The sequence below is a fragment of the Oncorhynchus masou genome, chromosome 24 (genome assembly GCF_036934945.1).
Source record: "Oncorhynchus masou masou isolate Uvic2021 chromosome 24, UVic_Omas_1.1, whole genome shotgun sequence".
Taxonomy (NCBI): Eukaryota; Metazoa; Chordata; class Actinopteri; order Salmoniformes; family Salmonidae; genus Oncorhynchus; species Oncorhynchus masou.
The window spans coordinates 89,767,161-89,788,959 of record NC_088235.1 but is presented as its reverse complement, the minus strand read 5'-3'; the positions used below and the strand labels follow the sequence as shown (position 1 = coordinate 89,788,959).

At 50.3% G+C, this 21,799-nt stretch overlaps 1 protein-coding gene across 1 annotated transcript in view; it reads right to left on the bottom strand.

Annotated features, from left to right (window-relative positions):
- LOC135512971 (disabled homolog 1-like) overlaps window positions 1-21,799 on the bottom strand; it is a 168,955-nt gene that overhangs the window by 95,754 nt on the left and 51,402 nt on the right. The window contains exons 3-5 of the mRNA XM_064935532.1: window positions 13,695-13,834; window positions 12,943-13,041; window positions 11,277-11,408 (exon numbers count right to left, since the gene is read on the bottom strand). Of these exons, the coding sequence (XP_064791604.1) occupies window positions 11,277-11,408; window positions 12,943-13,041; window positions 13,695-13,834 (371 nt within the window). The remainder of the gene's footprint in view (window positions 1-11,276; window positions 11,409-12,942; window positions 13,042-13,694; window positions 13,835-21,799) is intronic.

The following is a 21,799-nucleotide window of genomic DNA, read 5'->3' as shown; positions in this document are numbered from 1 at the left end:
TCACTCATACCGCACGGCCCCTCCCTGCTCCCCTCGTCACTCATACCGCACGGCCCCTCCCTGCTCCCCTCGTCACTAATACCGCACGGCCCCTCCCTGCTCCCCTCGTCACTCACACCGCACGGCCCCTCCCTGCTCCCGTCGTCACTCACACCGCACGGCCCCTCCCTGCTCCCGTCGTCACTCACACCGCACGGCCCCTCCCTGCTCCCCTCGTCACTCACACCGCACGGCCCCTCCCTGCTCCCGTCGTCACTCACACCGCACGGCCCCTCCCTGCTCCCCTCGTCACTCACACCGCACGGCCCCTCCCTGCTCCCCTCGTCACTCACACCGCACGGCCCCTCCCTGCTCCCCTCGTCACTCACACCGCACTGCCCCTCCCTGCTCCCGTCGTCACTCACACCGCACGGCCCCTCCCTGCTCCCCCTCGTCACTCGTACCGCACGGCCCCTCCCTGCTCCCCTCGTCACTCACACCGCACGGCCCCTCCCTGCTCCCCTCGTCACTCACACCGCACGGCCCCTCCCTGCTCCCCTCGTCACTCGTACCGCACGGCCCCTCCCTGCTCCCCTCGTCACTCACACCGCACGGCCCCTCCCTGTTCCCCTCATCACTCATACCGCACGGCCCCTCCCTGCTCCCGTCGTCACTCACACCGCACGGCCCCTCCCTGCTCCCGTCGTCACTCACACCGCACGGCCCCTCCCTGTTCCCCTCATCACTCATACCGCACGGCCCCTCCCTGCTCCCCTCGTCACTCACACCGCACGGCCCCTCCCTGCTCCCCTCGTCACTCACACCGCACGGCCCCTCCCTGCTCCCGTCGTCACTCACACCGCACGGCCCCTCCCTGCTCCCCCTCGTCACTCACTCACACCGCACGGCCCCTCCCTGCTCCCCTCGTCACTCATACCGCACGGCCCCTCCCTGCTCCCGTCGTCACTCACACCGCACGGCCCCTCCCTGCTCCCCTCATCACTCATACCGCACGGCCCCTCCCTGCTCCCCTCGTCACTCGTACCGCACGGCCCCTCCCTGCTCCCCCCTCATACCGCACGGCCCCTCCCTGCTCCCCTCATCACTCATACCGCACGGCCCCTCCCTGCTCCCCTCGTCACTCATACCGCACGGCCCCTCCCTGCTCCCCTCATCACTCATACCGCACGGCCCCTCCCTGCTCCCCTCATCACTCACACCGCACGGCACCTCCCTGCTCCCCTCATCACTCATACCGCACGGCCCCTCCCTGCTCCCCTCATCACTCACACCGCACGGCCCCTCCCTGCTCCCCTCATCACTCATACCGCACGGCCCCTCCCTGCTCCCCTCATCACTCACACCGCACGGCCCCTCCCTGCTCCCCTCATCACTCATACCGCACGGCCCCTCCCTGCTCCCCTCATCACTCACACCGCACGGCCCCTCCCTGCTCCCCTCATCACTCACACCGCACGGCCCCTCCCTGCTCCCCTCATCACTCATACCGCACGGCCCCTCCCTGCTCCCCTCGTCACTCATACCGCACGGCCCCTCCCTGCTCCCCTCGTCACTCATACCGCACGGCCCCTCCCTGCTCCCCTCCTCACTCATACCGCACGGCCCCTCCCTGCTCCCCTCATCACTCATACCGCACGGCCCCTCCCTGCTCCCCTCATCACTCATACCGCACGGTCCCTCCCTGCTCCCCTCATCACTCATACCGCACGGCCCCTCCCTGCTCCCGTCGTCACTCATACCGCACGGCCCCTCCCTGCTCCCCTCGTCACTCACACCGCACGGCCCCTCCCTGCTCCCCTCATCACTCATACCGCACGGCCCCTCCCTGCTCCCGTCGTCACTCACACCGCACGGCCCCTCCCTGTTCCCCTCATCACTCATACCGCACGGCCCCTCCCTGCTCCCCTCGTCACTCACACCGCACGGCCCCTCCCTGCTCCCCTCGTCACTCATACCGCACGGCCCCTCCCTGCTCCCGTCGTCACTCACACCGCACGGCCCCTCCCTGTTCCCCTCATCACTCACACCGCACGGCACCTCCCTGCTCCCCTCATCACTCATACCGCACGGCCCCTCCCTGCTCCCCTCATCCCACACGGCACCTTCCTGCTCCCCTCATCACTCATACCGCACGGCCCCTCCCTGCTCCCCTCATCACTCATACCGCACGGCACCTCCCTGCTCCCCTCATCACTCATACCGCACGGCCCCTCCCTGCTCCCCTCATCACTCATACCGCACGGCCCCTCCCTGCTCCCCTCATCACTCATACCGCACGGCCCCTCCCTGCTCCCCTCATCACTCATACCGCACGGCCCCTCCCTGCTCCCCTCATCACTCATACCGCACGGCCCCTCCCTGCTCCCCTCATCACTCATACCGCACGGCCCCTCCCTGCTCCCGTCATCACTCATACCGCACGGCCCCTCCCTGCTCCCCTCATCACTCATACCGCACGGCCCCTCCCTGCTCCCCTCATCACTCATACCGCACGGCCCCTCCCTGCTCCCCTCATCACTCATACCGCACGGCCCCTCCCTGCTCCCCTCATCACTCATACCGCACGGCCCCTCCCTGCTCCCCTCATCACTCATACCGCACGGCCCCTCCCTGCTCCCGTCATCACTCATACCGCACGGCCCCTCCCTGCTCCCGTCATCACTCATACCGCACGGCCCCTCCCTGCTCCCCTCATCACTCATACCGCACGGCCCCTCCCTGCTCCCGTCATCACTCATACCGCACTGCCCCTCCCTGCTCCCGTCATCACTCATACCGCACGGCCCCTCCCTGCTCCCCTCATCACTCATACCGCACGGCCCCTCCCTGCTCCCCTCATCACTCATACCGCACGGCCCCTCCCTGCTCCCCTCATCACTCATACCGCACGGCCCCTCCCTGCTCCCCTCATCACTCATACCGCACGGCCCCTCCCTGCTCCCCTCATCACTCATACCGCACGGCCCCTCCCTGCTCCCGTCATCACTCATACCGCACGGCCCCTCCCTGCTCCCGTCATCACTCATACCGCACGGCCCCTCCCTGCTCCCCTCATCACTCACGTCACTCATACCGCATGGCACCTCCCTGCTCCCCTCATCACTCATACCGCACGGCCCCTCCCTGCTCCCCTCATCACTCACACCGCACGGCACCTCCCTGCTGCCCTCATCACTCACACCGCACGGCACCTCCCTGCTCCCCTCATCACGGTTTATAGATGGCATAGCCTAATACAGAAACATGTCGGTTCTATATATTCCTAAATAAATGATTTCCTGTGTTGCACCGAAATGACATTCATGATTGTTGTTGATGCTCCGATGTTCAGATGAAGGGATTAAATAGTATAATGTGCACCACGTGACGCTCAACTTAAACTGCAGTGTGTAGCCTCCTGTAGCTGCTGGAAAAATAATTCAAAGCCTATACTTTATCACTCAGGACATGATAACTTTACAGTGTGCTACTATTTTTGCCATTTAATGTTGTTAATAAAACAAAATCAGACAACGCATAGTATAATAGTTTACCTATTCACCTAGTAATTTACATTCAGTGGTGACCTGTCATTCGGGGCAGGTGTGGCAGAGCCAAGCCTGTTTTAAGCCCTACCTGTTAAGATTTTAAAAAATGATTCTGCGGTGGAGGGGCAGCCAGCGAAAGCAGAGGGTAGGTGTTGGTAATTTTCTCTAGTTGCGCCATGATTGGCTCAGTGTTCTGTCACTCATGGATACACTACGTCACCGAAGAATCTTCAGGGAGAGCTAAGCAGTTCAAGCCCCCTTGGGTGCTGCCATAGATTTACATTAGAAGTGCCCATCCAAAAAGGATCAAGGTCCTTGGCCTTGGTAAAATGACGTCAAATCACGTTATATCTACCGTAGCATTGATTGGACTGATCATGTCAAAGTCATACCTTCAAAATCTTAGCTACAAATGTACTGCAGACAAGCAGTCATCATCATGAATCACGTTAACAATCTACTGGCAAATCCTTTTCAATTCTTGTCATACGAAGAGAAATTATAGATTGATCACCGAGACGTGAGGGTAGGGAGTGGAAGGATGGTTTATTTTGACTTTATTTCACTTTTATTTCATTTTATTTAACCAGGTAGGCCAGTTGAGAACAAGTTCTCATTTACCACTGCGACCTGGCCAAGATAAAGCCAAGCAGTGCGACAAAAACAACAACACAGAGTTACACAATATAAAAATCTATATACAGTGTGTGGAAATGTAGTAAGATTAAAGAGCAATAAATAGGCCATAGTGGAGAAATAATAACAATTTAGCATTAACACTGGAGTGATAGATGTGCAGATGATGATGTGCAAGTAGAGATACTGGGGTGCAAAAGAGCTAAAATAAATAACAATATGGGGATGAGGTAGTTGGGTGGGCTATTTGCAGATGGGCTATCTACAGGTGCAGTGATTGGTAAGCTGCTCTGACAGCTGATGCTTAAAGTTCGTGAGGGAGATATAAGTCTCCAGCTTCTGTGATTTTTGCAATTCGTTCCAGTCATTGGCAGCAGAGAACTGGAAGGAAAGACGGCCAAAGTAGGAGTTGGCTTTGGGGATGGCCAGTGAAATATACCTGCTGGAGCACATGCTACGGGTGAGTGTTGCTATGGTGACCAGTGAGTTGAGATAAGGCGGGGCTTTACCTAGCAAAGACTTATAGATGACCTGGAGCCAGTGGGTTTGGCAGCGAATATGAAGTGAGGGCCAGCCAACGAGAGCATACAGGTCGCAGTGGTGGGTAGTATATGGGGCTTTGGTGACAAAATGGATTGCACTGTGATAGACTACATCCAATGTGGTCTTTTTCTCCAAGGACTTTACAGTGTCCCAAAACTTTTGGGAATTTGTGCAACAGGATGCAAATTTCTGTTTGAAAATGCTATCCTTTGCTTTCCTAACTGACTGAGTATATTGGTTTCTAACTTCCCTGAAAAGTTGCATATTGCGGGGAAAACCACAGGATGTTTTTGTGCTGGTCAAAGGCAGTCAAGTCTGGAGTGAACCAGTGGCTATATATGTCCTTCGTTCTACATTTTTTGAATGGGGCACGCTTATTTAAGATGTTGAGGAAAGAACCTTTAAAGGATAACCAGGCATCCTCTACTCACGGGATGAGGACAATGTCCTTCCAAGATACCTGGGCCAGGTCGATTAGAAAGGCCTGCTCACTGAAGTGTTTTAGGGAGCGTTTGACAATGATGAGGGGTGGTCGTTTGACAGCGGACCCATTACGGACGCAGGCAATGAGGCAGTGATCGCTGAGATCCTGGTTGAAGACAGCAGAGGTGTATTTAGAGGGCAGGTTGGTCAGGATGATATCCATGAGGGCGCCCGTGTTAACAGATTTAGGGTTGTACCTGGTAGGTTCCTTAATTTGTGTGAGATTGAGGGCATCTAGCTTAGATTGTAGGACGGCCGGGGTGTTAAGCATATCCCAGTTTAGGTCACCTAACAGTACGAACTCTGAAGATAAATGGGGGCAATCAATTCACATATGGTGTCCAGGGCACAGCTGGGGGCTGAGGGGGGTATATAGCAAGCGAGAGACTTATTTCTGGAAAGGTGGATTTTTAAAAGTAGAAGCTCGAACAGGCACAGACCTGGATAGCATGACAGAACTCTGCAGGCTAGCTCTGCAGTAGATTGCAACTCCGCCCACTTTGGCAGTTCTATCTTGGCGGGAAATGTTGTAGTTGGAGATGGAAATTTCTGAATTTTTGGTGGCCTTCCTAAGCCAGGATTCAGACACGGCTAGGACATCAGGGTTGGCGGAGTGTGCTAAAGCAGTGAATAAACTTAGGGAGAAGGCTTCTAATGTTTTAACATGCATGAAACCAAGGCTTTAACAGTTACAGAAGTCATAAGTCCTCCAAAAGTTTAGTATTCCAAAATATTTGCTCAGCTGGCCGCTGCCCTGTTCTGTAAGTTCGCAATAAGTAACTCAGCCATGGAGCAGGAGGGGAAGGCTGAAGAAAGTGCGAGTCACAGGATGCAGAAAAGGAAGAGAGTAGGGTTAGAGAGGCAGAATCATGAGACAGGAGGGAAAAGGATTTAGCAGAAGGGAGAGATGATAGAAGAGGAAAGAGTAGTGGGAGACAGAGATTAAGATGGCACATGACCATCTGGGTAGGTGCCGAGTGGCTAGAGTTGGAGGAAAGGGAGACAGAAAAGGAAACAAAGTAGTCACAGTAATCAGAGACCAGGAGGGGAGGGGGGTGGTGCAATGAGACTAGTAGGTGAACAGCCTCTAGTAAAGATGAGGTCAAGCGTATTGCCTGCCTTGTGAGTGGGAGGTGACTGGGAAAGGGTGAGGTCAAAAGAGGCAAGGAGGGGAATGAGAGAGTTGGAAAGAATTGAATCAAAGGCAGACATAGGGAAGTTGAAGTCGCCAAGTATGAAGAGTGGTGAGCCATCGTCAGGCAATGAGCTTGTCAAGTGCCAAACTCATTGAGGAACTCTCTAAGAACACCTGTTGGATGATAGATGTCAACAACGTTAAAACCCCTACGGGATTGATGTCCCCCAGTGTAGACATGGTTAATGTTGTAAATGACATTTGTAGCTGGATACAGCAGCTTTTTTATGGAATATCTATATAGGCATTACAGAGGCCCATTATCAGCAACCATCACTCCTGTGTTCCAATGACACGTTGTGTTAGCTAAACCAAGTTTATAATTTTAAAAGGCTAATTGATCATTAGAAAGCACTTCTGCAATTATGTTAGCACAGCTGAAAACTGTTGTCTTGATTAAAGAAGCAATAAAACGGACCTTCTTTGGACTAGTTGAGTATCTGGAGCATCAGCATTTGATAAACTGCTGAACATAGATACATAATACAAACAAAAATACGGATTTAAAAAACATAAATAAAAAAATGATCAGTTTAGACAAACTTGCTTGGACTGGATAGCATTATATTGATGACTGTACCTATTATGTAATGACTACTGGAAATACATACTGGGAAACCTGAAAGCATCTCAGAGGGGAGCCTCTGCAGGCCATTAAAGTATGATATAAATGGTTGCAATTTTCTAACAAAAGTATCATTGGAACCCTTAAGAGAATACTTAATATTCTCAAGCTTTAGGAAGAACATTACATTGTTGAGCCATTGAGAAGTAGAGGGGGGCTGAGCAGACTTCCACTGGAGAAGAATTCTACGTTGAGCTAATAAGGATGTAAAGTATATCAGCATGTTTGGGGTCCAAGGAGAACAAGTCTTCTGCAATACCAAAAACCGCTATCAAGGGACAACAATGCAGGTTAATTTCAAGCACCTCAGATAAAGTTTTAAAAATAGAATCCAAGTTATTTTGTAGTTTAGAGCATTGAATGAACATGTGACTAAGGTCACATGGTGAGACATGACCTCTATCACACTCATCATTTACATTTGGATATATATATGTCAGACTATCTGGATTTGGAAAAATGCACCCTATGTAAAATCTTAAATTGTATGAGACCAAGACAAGAACAAGATGTAGTGGAGCGTACTTCATTAATCGCCTCATCCCACCACTCTTGTGTAAATTCAACACCCATTTCCCATTCACCATTCACAATGCTTTCTGTCGAGGTAATATAGTCAATATGCCATACCAGGGTTGGCAAGGGGGTGGAGCAGGGAAGCCAGAAAATTGGGAGGAGACACGATGCCTAATTGGAAGGAAACGGAAAAAGTGAGATGGAGGCAAAGAGTATTTAGAGGCCAGGTTGGGAAAACTAGAAAAAAGTATATTTACATATAAAGTTTTGGAAGGACTTAATACCTTTCCTTGTCCAGTTAGAGAAAGCATTATCTATTAAAGAAGTGTGGAAAAAAGTGATTATTATCAATTGGACCCATAGTAGATGCAGCTGAGAATTTAAATATAGATTGATAGATAAAGGAATTTGGGTAAACTGTTCATTTTTACAGCATTAATCCTTCCATTAAGTGATAATGGTAAGCTACCCCATCTCTGAAAATCAGTTTTCATTTGTGCAAGGGGAGAAAAGTTTGCAGAAAAAAGAGCATGTAATGAACAAGTTACGTTCAACTCCAAGGTATTTGAAACCAGAGCGGCTAAGCTGAAAGGGCAAGCCTGTCTGCTGGAGCTGTAGCGCTCAAAAGGGCAAGTCTGTCTGCTGGATTGATTGGGAAGCATTCACTTTTCTGGAGATTCAGCTTGTAACCAGAGAAGGTGCCAAAGTTCTCCAGAATAAAAAGGATAGAAGGTAAACAGGTTACAGGGTTATTTACATAGAGTAACAAATAATCTGCATATAATGATAACCTTTGTTCAACTCCTTTACACATTGGAAAGAGGAGGATGCCCGTAAAGCTACTGAAAGGAGCTCAATTTGCGACAGATAATAAAGGGGACAGTGGGCAGCCTTGGTGTGTCCCACATTCCAGGATAAAATAATCCGAACGGGTGGCATTGGTACACACTGGCCTGGGGAGATGTATACAAGAGACGGATCCATGAGCTAAATTTGTCCCCAAATCCACATTTTTTAAAGAACAGCAAATAGGTTCTCCCGCTCAATTCTGTCGAATACCTTCTCTGCGTCTAGGGAGATTACCACCTCAGGGGAGTTGGAGAATTGTTTACAATAAATCATGTTAAACAGCGTCACAAATGTTAAAAAATGAATATCTGTCCTTTATAAAGCCGGTTTGTTCCTGTGATATGAATCCTGGTAAGACTACTTCCAGACGCCTCGCTATCACCTTCACCAGCACCTTTACATCCACATTAAGGAGATTTAGGGGCCTAAATGAAGAACAGGAAGTGGGGTCTTTCCCCTTCTTAAGGAGAAGCGCTATTGAAGCCTGTGTTAGGTGTAAAATATACAATATAAAATATCAAAAGAAAACCTTCCTATCCTAACGCGGAGAGGCTCCATAGCCCCAGTCGTGAAATACACTTGAAAAGGTATTCACAAAACGGTAAAGAAGGTCAACAGAAAACCAAAATACAAAAACGAAAGAGGCCGAGTGTCTGTACACATACGAATGTATGTGCGTATAAAGTGGTGAAAAGTCCTTCAGTAAGTATCGAGACGAAAATAAAGAAAAAACAACAGAGGAAAGCTCTGCAAAAGCCTGGAATTGAAGCCATGCATTAGTCATCTAGCCAAATAAAAAGCCTGGAATTGAAGCCATGCATTAGTCATCTAGCCAAATAAAAAGCCTGGAATTGAAGCCATGCATTAGTCATCTAGCCAAATAAAAAGCCTGAAATTGAAGCCATGCATTAGTCATCTAGCCAAATAAAAAGCCTGGAATTGAAGCCATGCATTAGTCATCTAGCCAAATAAAAAGGACCCCCCAAATGTGTAGCTTAAATGACAACCATACAAGACAGTATCAGTCATTTTTAATGGCAACAGGGAGAAAAAAATGCCCTTCTGTACAAGTTAAAAATACCTTCAACTTAGAGGCTAGACTATGCATGCTACCTGGCAAAAGAGTAGGTCATAGATCCAAGATACGGCTCATAAGTGACTGTCGAACCAATGCTGGGCGTCCTCGTGGGAGTCGAATTGTAGCTTCCCCCCGGCATGTTCAATGTGCAGACGAGCAGGGAAGCAGAGTGAGAAATTCACTTTCTTCGCATGAAGTTTGCATTTCACATCGAAGAACTTAGCTCTTTTCTTGGTGACATTAAAGCTGAGGTCAGGAAAGATGAACACCTTGCGTCTGCAGAAGTGTAGCTGGTCTCTGCCCTGCCTCTGGAGGATGTGCTCCTTGTCACCGTAGTAGTGAAAATGGATGATAAACATTCTAGGCTTGGAGTTGTCGTCTCCACCCGCTGGGGAGGGGCCAATGCAGTGGACTCTATCCATCTTCGGGGTGATTGAACGATGGCCAGACCTAGCACATCCGCAAAGAATTCTGACATGAACTTAACCGAGTCTCCTCCTTCACTTTTCTCTGCTATACCAACAACACGAAGATTGTAACGGCAAGAACGGGATTCCAGGTCATCGGTCTTGTCGATCAGCTTTTATTTTTCGGAGCTCAGATGGGCGACTGTTTTCTCAAGTTACTATGCGGTCACTGTAGTCACACAGGTCATGTTCAAAGCCGTCAATTCGGTGGCCTTGTTCATCCGCAGTGGCTCGGACACCATCTCGGATGGCAGAGAAGGGGGCCAGAGCAGCATCAATGGCAGTTTTGAGCTGAGTGGCAATGGTAGCTGTAATTTCCGAGACCAGAACCGTACGGAGGTTCTGAAGACCTGTGGGGAGTGTGACCGCATGAGGCTGTGGAACAGTTGGACTGGAGTCGGCCCCATTACATTCACGTTTGCCATCGCGGTTGAAACGTTAGTTACAGGTCTTCTGCTCCTCAGGTCATGTGACATTTGAATCAAAAAGGTAACTTACGAACTCATCAATCAAATATGATATTTAAGAAAGTGGAATGCAAAGTACAAATTTGGCAAAATGAGCTAATGTGTAGGAGCCTCGTCCACAAGCTTCTTCTCCATTCACATGCTGAACCAGAACTTGTGTTTATATTTTTCTTCAGTATACATCAAAAGCATTCTGCATGATCTGGTTGATGTTCAGTTTTGATATTTTCCAAGCATGGAAAGGAGTACGGAAGTAGCTCATCCGTGTCCAATTTGTCAGGATGGTGGCACAGTGGGCCCACAACTTGAACCCTGGCAACGCTGCTTGCAGCTTTAATTCTTGTTGTTGGAAACAGGGGCAGTGGCGTTTTAAAAGGGCAATGACATACTTTGTAATAGGAACCCCAAAAAAACATTTTTTTCCTTTACGTTAATGATCCCAATTTCATTTAAATGTTTTAATGTTTAAACCCCTAGTCCATATAACCAGTGAAGAAAACCCAAAGACCAAAACTACTGCAGTTCATTATTTCACGCATCCCATTCCATCCAGGCAGATTCTGTCTACACGCAGAACCTGCCCACAGGAATTTAAGACACAGACAACAACAAAATAGTGAGAATATAGACTATCGCTTCTCTATGCACACACACACACACACACACACACACACACACACACACACACACACACACACACACACACACACACACACACACACACACACACCACAGCAGCAGGGCAGACAGGGCTCTGCATGTGTCTATCTGTTGAGAGCTGATTCAAGGGTCATTATCTAAATGTCAACAGGACAATGTTCCCCGTGGCTAGCAGAGGGCAATAGGGATCATGGACATACACACACATTCACAAATTGTGTGGTACTCACTGACTGAGCGGTCTTGATAGCTACGAAGCGGTGGTTTCCCTCCTTCCCACAGACGTAGCCAAAGGCTCGGTGGTCCGTGATGTCTTTAGCGATGTACGAGATCTCATGGACAGCATGGTGGTGCTGGAGGACCTGAGAGAGATAGAAACACAAAGTTATCACAGACAGAACCATTGATCTAGAGATGAATAGATGAGAGGAAAGAGGAGAGGATGATCTGGCAGTAGTTCTGTTCAGAGCTCAGGCAGCCTTCAGCAGGAAGTGGCCAGACGGAGGGATACAGTCCCACTACTCCCTGTGAGCCTCCGTGTTGTGTCTCTGTGCCAGGCAGGAGGGGGGGGATTAGACCTCTTCCACACACACACACACACACACACACACACACACACACCCTCCCGCCTGCTACATTTAACAGTCTTTAGTTCCCCTACTCCTTCCAGTTTAGCCAGAGTGGTTTGTGCCAGGGAGGGATGGCTGTGCCCATGGCAGATGGCGTTGGTTGTCCCAGTGAACCAGAGCTGGGACTGTGCGTCTGTGCGCGTGCTGCGTGTGCGTGCATGTGTGACACTGTATGTATGTGACAATGAGAGTCGCGTCACTGCAGGCAGTCGAGTCGATCACTACATTTTCTCCCTGGATGTGACACTACAGACAGAGGCAATCTCAGAAAATAGCATGGAGCCCAAATCTGTGCATCTGTCAACCCCACACAGTGCTCTGACAGAGCTGACAGTACTACAGAGCACACAGAAGCAGCTACAGTGGTACGAGAGGAGACAGCAACTCTGTGTGACTGATGTGTCCTATATTTATTAACTAGGCTGATGATAATCATTTCTCCCATTGACTGACCTGACAATAATAAGAGCCCCCCCCCCCCAGCAGGAGAGGCCCTGTGATCCCATGCAAGTACGCATGAAAGCCCACACACATACATCCCATGCCTGTAGATTGGACTGGAACCCAGATGTCTTGTACTAAGCTGGGGCTGGAGAGGGGATGACATACACACGCTTTTTATTTTTCTGTTAAAGGCCTCGCCCTCTCTCCACCCCTCCTGGGTGTTCCATTCATCCGTGACAGAAAGAGAGAACACGAGCGTCCGCCCTCTGTGGGGACAGAGGAGAGATTGAAGAGAGGCGCAAAGGAACAATCTCAGACAGCTCCTCCCTCCATGACCTTCCCTCCTCCATGAGAGAGGTCATCCATCCATTCATCCAACCACCAATCCAGCTCATCTATCCATAGGGAGGTAGGAAGTAAGGGATGGGGATGTAAGCAATATGGTTGCAGTGTGGGATGTTGAAAGGCAAGGCCACACACACACAAACACCTCTAGTGGCAGCCTGGCACATAAGAGGCACCACAAACAAAGCCCCCAGTAACCAGACACAAAGATACACACAGAGGAAGACAAACTGCGACGCTATTCTCTGCCAATCAGACGATAAAGCAGGTCTGTATTCTGATCTACTGAGGTAGTTTCAATTAGGTCTCCCTGATTTCCCCTGGGACTCCTTAGAGCAGCCTTATTAACAGGTCCACCTGGAGCAATATCTTACACACACACACACACACACACACACACACACACACACACACACACACACACACACACACACACACACACACACACACACACACACACACACTCTTTGAAACTTACCCCAGACTTCTCATCGAAGATCTTGATCCCTCCAAAGGAGACAGTTAGAAACACCTTCTGTTTGTGGTCTCCTTTCGACCGCCCTGCCGCTGCTATACCCTACAGAATACACACACGACAGGGTTATAGACACATATACACACATTACTGACTTTAGATGGAGAAGAGCAGGGAAGTACTTCCGGCGCCGAGAGAGATGGCCGCCTCGCTTCGCGTTCCATTTTACTGCATGGTCGGAACTAGAAGAACAAGCATTTCGCTACACTCACATTAACATCTGCTAACCATGTGTATGTGACAAATAAGATTTGAGTTGGAAGAGGACAGATTGGTAGTGACTGTGTGTGTGTGTGTGTGTGTGTGTGTGTGTGTGTGTGTGTGTGTGTGTGTGTGTGTGTGTGTGTGTGTGTGTGTGTGTGTGTGTGTGTGTGTGTGTGTGTGTGTGTGTGGATGGATTTTCTGTCTGGATGAGCAAATTGGGAAACAGGTTGATCAATGGACCATCTACCTCCGCTCTTTACCCCGTCCTCATCTTTCTCATTCGCCCATCAAGCCTCTGTCTCCTTTCTCGGGACACCTCTCATTTTTCACCCCATCCTGCCCTTGCACAATTACCCAGCATGTAATGGAGATCGGAGCCAAAATCTTCCTCCTCACTGCTTCTCTCGCCCATCTTCATCCTCACCCAACTTCATCCTCCCCTTCCCCCTCATTCCCTGGCCTCAGGGTCAAACACATGCACACACAGTCACCTTGAGCTTCATCATGGAGTCCTGACAGAGTTTGTCTCCGCGTGCAGCGGTGACCTCGTCCAGACCGATAAGTTTAGCCTTGTAGCGAACGCCATCCCCCTTAAACCGCCTGATCAACCCGGCCTCGCTCCGATCCTGCCCTGAGAGAGACAGAGACACACAGGGTCAGTACAGTATACACACATTACCATACACACACACACACCTCTCATTATGATCCAGCTGGAAAGAGAGTATTAGTACACAGTCAAGAACAAGAAAGCCACACAGTATTCTGCTGTCATTTGATTGGCAAATGGCTTCAGTATTCCTCTCATTCTCAAATAACAGACACAAACACACTGCTAGGTCCCCAATTCAACCTCTCTTTCTCCCATTCTCTCCCTCTTTCTACCCATTCTTTCTCTTCCTCCCCATTCTCACTCTTCCTCCCCATTCTATTGAATGATGGCATGACATTTTGTTCTTATCTCCGCTCTCTGTGTTTCCCCTCTCTCCACATGCTCTTTATTATCTCTGTGTGTGTATTGAATGTGTGTATATGTGTGTGTGTTGTCCTTGCTCCTTTCTCTATGGTATCTTCTGTGTTGAGTGGAGTACTCCTCTCAGACAATAGAGAGGGAGAGAGGAGGAGAGAGAGAGAGAGAAAGATCCTCAGGGCTTGAGTGTTTAGACTGCTCTCTCTTTCAGCTGACTCTGGACCCTGTTCCATCACCCTGAGATTAGAAGCACCACCCACATACGACAGGCAGGCAGGACGCATTGGGACCAGGTGTTTAGGGGTTAAGTGTCTTGCTGAAGAGAACAACGGTAGTAAGTACTGAGGTACTGATGACAGAAACCCTACAGTTGCTCTGTAACCTCTAAGCTACCTGACACCCATAGCCGTATTTAAGCCTGCTTACTTCAGCCACTATGACTGGCTGTCATTTACAGACCAACAGAACATACAGTGCCGTGAAAATGTAGTTGCCCCTTTTCTAATTTTCTCTAATTTTGCATTTTGTTTTATTACTGAATGTTATCAAATCTAATATTAAATAAAGGGGACCTGATTGGACAAATAACACAATTTAATACTTATTTCATTTATTTCATAAATAAAGTTATGCAACACCCAATATCTCTGTGTGAAAAAGTAATTGCACAAAACACTCAATAACTGGTTGTGCCACCTTTAGCTGCAATGACTCTAACCAAACACTTCCTGTAGTTGTTGATCAGTCTCTCCCATCGCTGTGGAGGAATTTTGGCCCACTCTTCCATTCAGAACTGCTGTAACTCATTATGTGGGGTTTCAAGCATGAACTGCTTCGTTTCAAGTCCTGCCACAACATGTCAATTGAGATTTGGTCTGGACATTGACTAAAACATTCCAAAACTTCAAATTTGTTGTTTTTTAGACATTTTCATGTAGACTTGATTGTGTGTTGTGGATTATTGTCTTGCTGCGTGACCCAGTTGCGCTTCAGCTTCAGCTCACAGACGGATGGCCTGACATTCTCCTGTAGAATTCTCTGATACAGAGCAGAATTCATGGTTCCTTCTATTAAGGCAAGTTGTCCAGGTCCTGAGGCAGCAAAGCATCACACTACCACCACCACCATGTTTGATAGTTGGTATGAGGTTCTGACTGTGGAATGCAGTGATTGGTTTTCACCAGGCATAATGGGACCCATGTCATCCAAAAAGTTATAATTTTGAATCATCTGTCCATATGCCATTCTTCCAAGAGTCTTGATGATCATCCAGCTGCTTCCAGGTGCTTTTTTGGCATTATTCCCGCTGAAAACCAAGCACTGCATTCCACAGTCAGAACCTCAGGTTCCCTTTGTCTAATATTAGGTTTTGGTTGAAGATCTTATCATATTCAGTATCAGGGGTGGCAGGTAGCCTAGTGGTTAGAGCGTTGGTGTAATGCTTGTCGTCTGGGGAAGGAGAGGAGGACCAAGGTGCAGCGTGGTGTATTATTTATATTATTTAATGAAATATGCAACACTAGACAAAACAACAAACGCGACAAACAAACAGTCCTGAAAGGTGAAACAAAAACATTAAACAGAAAACAACCACCCACAAAACACAATGGAAAACAGGCTACCTAAATATGTTTCACAATCAGGGACAACGATTGACAGCTGCCTCTGATTGAGAACCATACCAGGCCAAACACAGAAATAGAAAATCATAGACAAACTGACATAGACAACCCACCCAACTCACGCCCTGACCATACTAAAACAAAAGACAAAACAAAGGAACAAAGGTCAGAACGTGACAGTTGGACTAGTAACCGAAAGGTTGCAAGATCGAATCCCGAGCTGACAAGGTCAAAATCTGTCGTTCTACCCCTGAACAACCCACGCTTCCTACGCTGTCATTGAAAATAAGAATTTATTCTTAACTGACTTGCCTAGTAAAATAAATCAGAAATATGCGAAAATCAGACAAATATTTTTCTCGGCACTGTATAGGTGTGCTCACACACACACACGACACCCCCACCTTCCATTAGAATGGCTCTCCGGCATGTGAGTGACATGCAATGCCAAGAGAGGTAGACAGAGAGAGTGTGAGAGAACGGGAGAGGTAGATGTGTACAGCTCTAGGGTTAGTTTTCTTGCTGAGTGGTTTATATTATTACCATGCTCCATCACAGCCTTTCCTGTCACAGCTGAATTAATCCAGTTAGAGTGTGTGTGAGTGTGTGTGTACGTGCATGTGTGGTGTAATTACATGTCTGCTGAGGCTGTGACCTGCTGTGCCTAACACAACTAATGAAAGAATCCTCCATTACATCTGTCACACAGAGAGAGGGGGGGGGTGAGAGAGATAGAAAGATGGAGAAAGAGAGCAGGATGAGGAAGAGAGGGTGAGAGAGGGGGAGAGTTGTGAGAGAGAAGGGGTTTGAGAGAGGAAAGAGAGTTAGAGATGAGAGAGAGAGATAAGTATTGGAGAAGAGAGAGAATGGACATGAAAAGAACAACCCAACCCAAGACGACAAAGATGTCTAACATGAATAGGAAAAATGAGACTGCCTAGGCTTCACAGTAACTCAGCAGGCTGACAGTGTTGTTTAAAGCCAATCAGTTACACTGCTGTAGCTATTGTTAAAGTCAAGCTACTCTCTTATGAATGATCTCCAGTGCTATAGCTCAGACCTTTACTGGGGAAAGGATAACAATTACATCAAATACAAGTGTTTTTGTCAGGATTGTGGGAACTCATTTTGGGTGATTCAATCATCTCTCTTCCACTGGACTCTACCCACACACACACACACACAGGACTCTACCCACGTGCACACAAACTGGACTCTACCCACACACACACACACACTAGACTCTACACCCCCACCCCCACACTGGACTCTACCCACACACAGACACACACACACTGGACTCCACCCCGCCAACCCACTCACACACACTGTATTCGTCCTCAAACACACAAACTCTACCCACGTACACACACTGGACTCTACCCACACACACAGGACTCTACCCACACACACAGAACTCTACCCACCAAAACACACACACAGGAATCTACCCTCCCTCCCACACACACAGACTCCACAACGCCTACCCACACAAACACTGGACTTGTCCCCAAACACACACACTGGACTCTACCCACCAACACACACACTGGACTCTACCCACCAACACACACACACACGGACACTACCCACCCCCCCCCCCCCCCACACACACACAAACAAACACTGGACACTACCCTCACCCCTATCCACTCACACATTGGAATCTACCCCCCCACACACTTAAACACATACGGGACTCAACCCACACACACACACATACTGGACTCTACACACACTGAACTCTACCAACACACACACTGGAATCTACCCACCCATAAACACACTGGACTCTACCCCCACTCAAACACACAATGGATTTTACCAAAACACACGCACTGGACTCAACCCACAAACAAACTGGACTCGACCCCGCCACACACAAACACTGGACAGTGTGTGTGTGGGTGGGTAGAGACCAGTGTGTGTGTGTGAGTAGAGTCCAGCGTGTATGGTGGTGTAAAGTCCAGTGTGTGTCTGTGTGGGTAGAGCCCAGTGAGTGTGTGTGTGTGTGTGTGTGTTTTGGGTGTGTGTGTGTGGGGAGGGGGGAGGGTCCAGGGGGTAGAGTCCAGAGTGGGTGTGTGTGTGTCGGTGGGTAGAGTGCAGTGTGTGTGTTTTGGGTGGGTACACACACACACACACACACACACACACACACACACACACACACACACATTGGATTCTACCCCCCCCCCCCCAAACACACACTGGACTCTACCCACACACACACCCACCAACACAGACACACACTCTACCCACCCAAAAACACAGAGGAATCTACCCACGCACACTGGACTCTACGCACCCACCTACACACACACACGCATGGGAATCTACCCCCCCCCCCCCCCCACACACACACATATACTGGACTCCAACCCACATACCCACACACACTGGACTCTACCCACTCACCAACACACACAAATTGGAATCAACCCCCCCCCCCACACACACAAACACATACTGGACTCCACCCCGCCTACCCACCCACACACTGGACTTGTCCCCAAACACACACACACTGGACTCTACCCAGACACACACACACATACACTGGACTCTACCCCAAACACACACACACTGGACTCTACCCACACACACACACACACTGGACACTGGACTCTACCCACCCACACACCAACACACACACACACACACACACACACTTTAATCTACCGCCCCACACACACACAAACACATACAGGACACCACCCCACCTACTCACACACACTGGACTCGTCCCCAAACACACACACACTGGACTCTACCCACACACACACACACACACACACACACACTGGACTCTTCCAACCCAAACACACACACACACACACTGGACTCTTCCCACCCACCCACACACACTGGACTCTTCCCACCCAAACACACACACACACACTGGACTCTTCCCACCCAAACACACACACACACACTGGACTCTTCCCACCCACACACACACACTGGACTCTTCCCACCCACACACACACACTGGACTCTTCCCACCCACACACACACTGGACTCTTCCCACCCACACACACACACACACACACACTGGACTCTTCCCACCCACACACACACTGGACTCTTCCCACCCACACACTGGACTCTTCCCACCCACCCACACACACACTGGACTCTTCCCACCCACCCACACACGCACTGGACTCTTCCCACCCACACACGCACTGGACTCTTCCCACCCACACACGCACTGGACTCTTCCCACCCACACACGCACTGGACTCTTCCCACCCACACACGCACTGGACTCTTCCCACCCACACACTGGACTCTTCCCACCCACACACACACACTGGATTCTTCCCACCCACACACACTGGACTCTTCCCACCCACACACACACACTGGATTCTTCCCACCCAACCACACACACTGGATTCTTCCCACCCAACCACACACACTGGATTCTTCCCACCCAACCACACACACTGGATTCTTCCCACCCAACCACACACACTGGATTCTTCCCACCCCACACACTGGACTCTTCCCACCCACACACGCACTGGACTCTTCCCACCCACACACGCACTGGACTCTTCCCACCCACACACGCACTGGACTCTTCCCACCCACACACGCACTGGACTCTTCCCACCCACACACTGGACTCTTCCCACCCACACACACACACACGCTGGACTCTTCCCACCCACACACACTGGACTCTTCCCACCCACACACACACACTGGATTCTTCCCACCCACACACACTGGACTCTTCCCACCCACACACACACACTGGACTCTTCCCACCCACACACTGGACTCTTCCCACCCACACACACACACCCACACACACACTGGACTCTTCCCACCCACACACACACACACACAGGACTCTACCCACCCACACACACACTGGACTCTACACACCCACCCACACACACTGGATTCTTCCCACCCACCCACACACACTGGACTCTTCCCACCCACACACACACACTGGACTCTTCCCACCTACACACACTGGACTCTTCCCACCTACACACACTGGACTCTTCCCACCTACACACACTGGACTCTTCCCACCCACACACACACACTGGACTCTTCCCACCCACACACACACACACACACACTGGACTCTTCCCACCCACAGACACACACACTGGACTCTTCCCACCCACACACAGGACTCTTCCCACCCCACACACACACTGGACTCTTCCCACCCCACACACACACTGGACTCTTCCCACCCACACACACACACACACACACTGGACTCTTCCCACCCACACACACACACACACACACACACACACACTGGACTCTTCCCACCAACACACACACACACACACACACTGGACTCTTCCCACCCACACACACACACTGGACTCTTCCCACCCACACACTGGACTCTTCCCACCCACACACACACTGGACTCTACCCACCCACACACACACTGGACTCTACACACCCACCCACACACACTGGACTCTACCCACCCACCCACACACACTGGATTCTTCCCACCCACACACACTGGACTCTTCCCACCCACACACACACACTGGACTCTTCCCACCTACACACACTGGACTCTTCCCACCACACACACACACACACTGGACTCTTCCCACCCACACACACACACACACACTGGACTCTTCCCACCCACACACACACACTGGACTCTTCCCACCCACAGACACACACACTGGACTCTTCCCACCCACACACACACTGGACTCTTCCCACCCACCCACACACACTAGACTCTTCACACACACCCACACACACTGGACTCTTCCCACCCACCCACACACACTGGACTCTACCCACCCACCCACACACACTGGATTCTTCCCACCCAACCACACACACTGGATTCTTCCCACCCACACACACTGGATTCTTCCCACCCACACACACTGGATTCTTCCCACCCAACCACACACACTAGATTCTTCCCACCCACACACACTGGACTCTTCCCACCCACACACACTGGACTCTTCCCCCACCCACACACACACACTGGATTCTTCCCACCCACACACACTGGACTCTTCCCACCCACACACACACACTGGACTCTTCCCACCCACACACACACATTGGACTCTTCCCACCACACACACTGGACTCTTCCCACCCACACACACACTGGACTCTACCCACACACACACACACACAGGACTCTACCCACCCACACACACACTGGACTCTACCCATCCACCCACATACACTGGATTCTTCCCACACACCCACACACACTGGACTCTTCCCACCCACACACACACACTGGACTCTTCCCACCTACACACACTGGACTCTTCCCACCCACACACACTGGACTCTTCCCACCCACACACACACACTGGACTCTTCCCACACACACACACACACTGGACTCTTCCAAACCACACACACACACACTGGACTCTTCCCACCCACAGACACACACACTGGACTCTTCCCACCCACACACACACACTGGACTCTTCCCACCCACACACACACTGGACTCTTCCCACCCACACACACACTGGACTCTTCCCACCCACACACACACACACACACACTGGACTCTTCCCACCCACACACACACACACACACACACACTGGACTCTTCCCACCCACACACACACACACACACACACTGGACTCTTCCCACCCACACACACACACTGGACTCTTCCCACCCACAGACACACACACTGGACTCTTCCCACCCACACACACACTGGACTCTTCCCACCCACCCACACACACTGGACTCTTCACACCCAGCCACACACACTGGACTCTACCCACCCACCCACACACACTGGATTCTTCCCACCCACACACACTGGACTCTTCCCACCCACACACACACACTGGACTCTTCCCACCCACACACACACTGGACTCTTCCCACCCACACACACACACACACACTGGACTCTTCCCACCCACACACACACACACACACACTGGACTCTTCCCACCCACACACACACACTGGACTCTTCCCACCCACAGACACACAC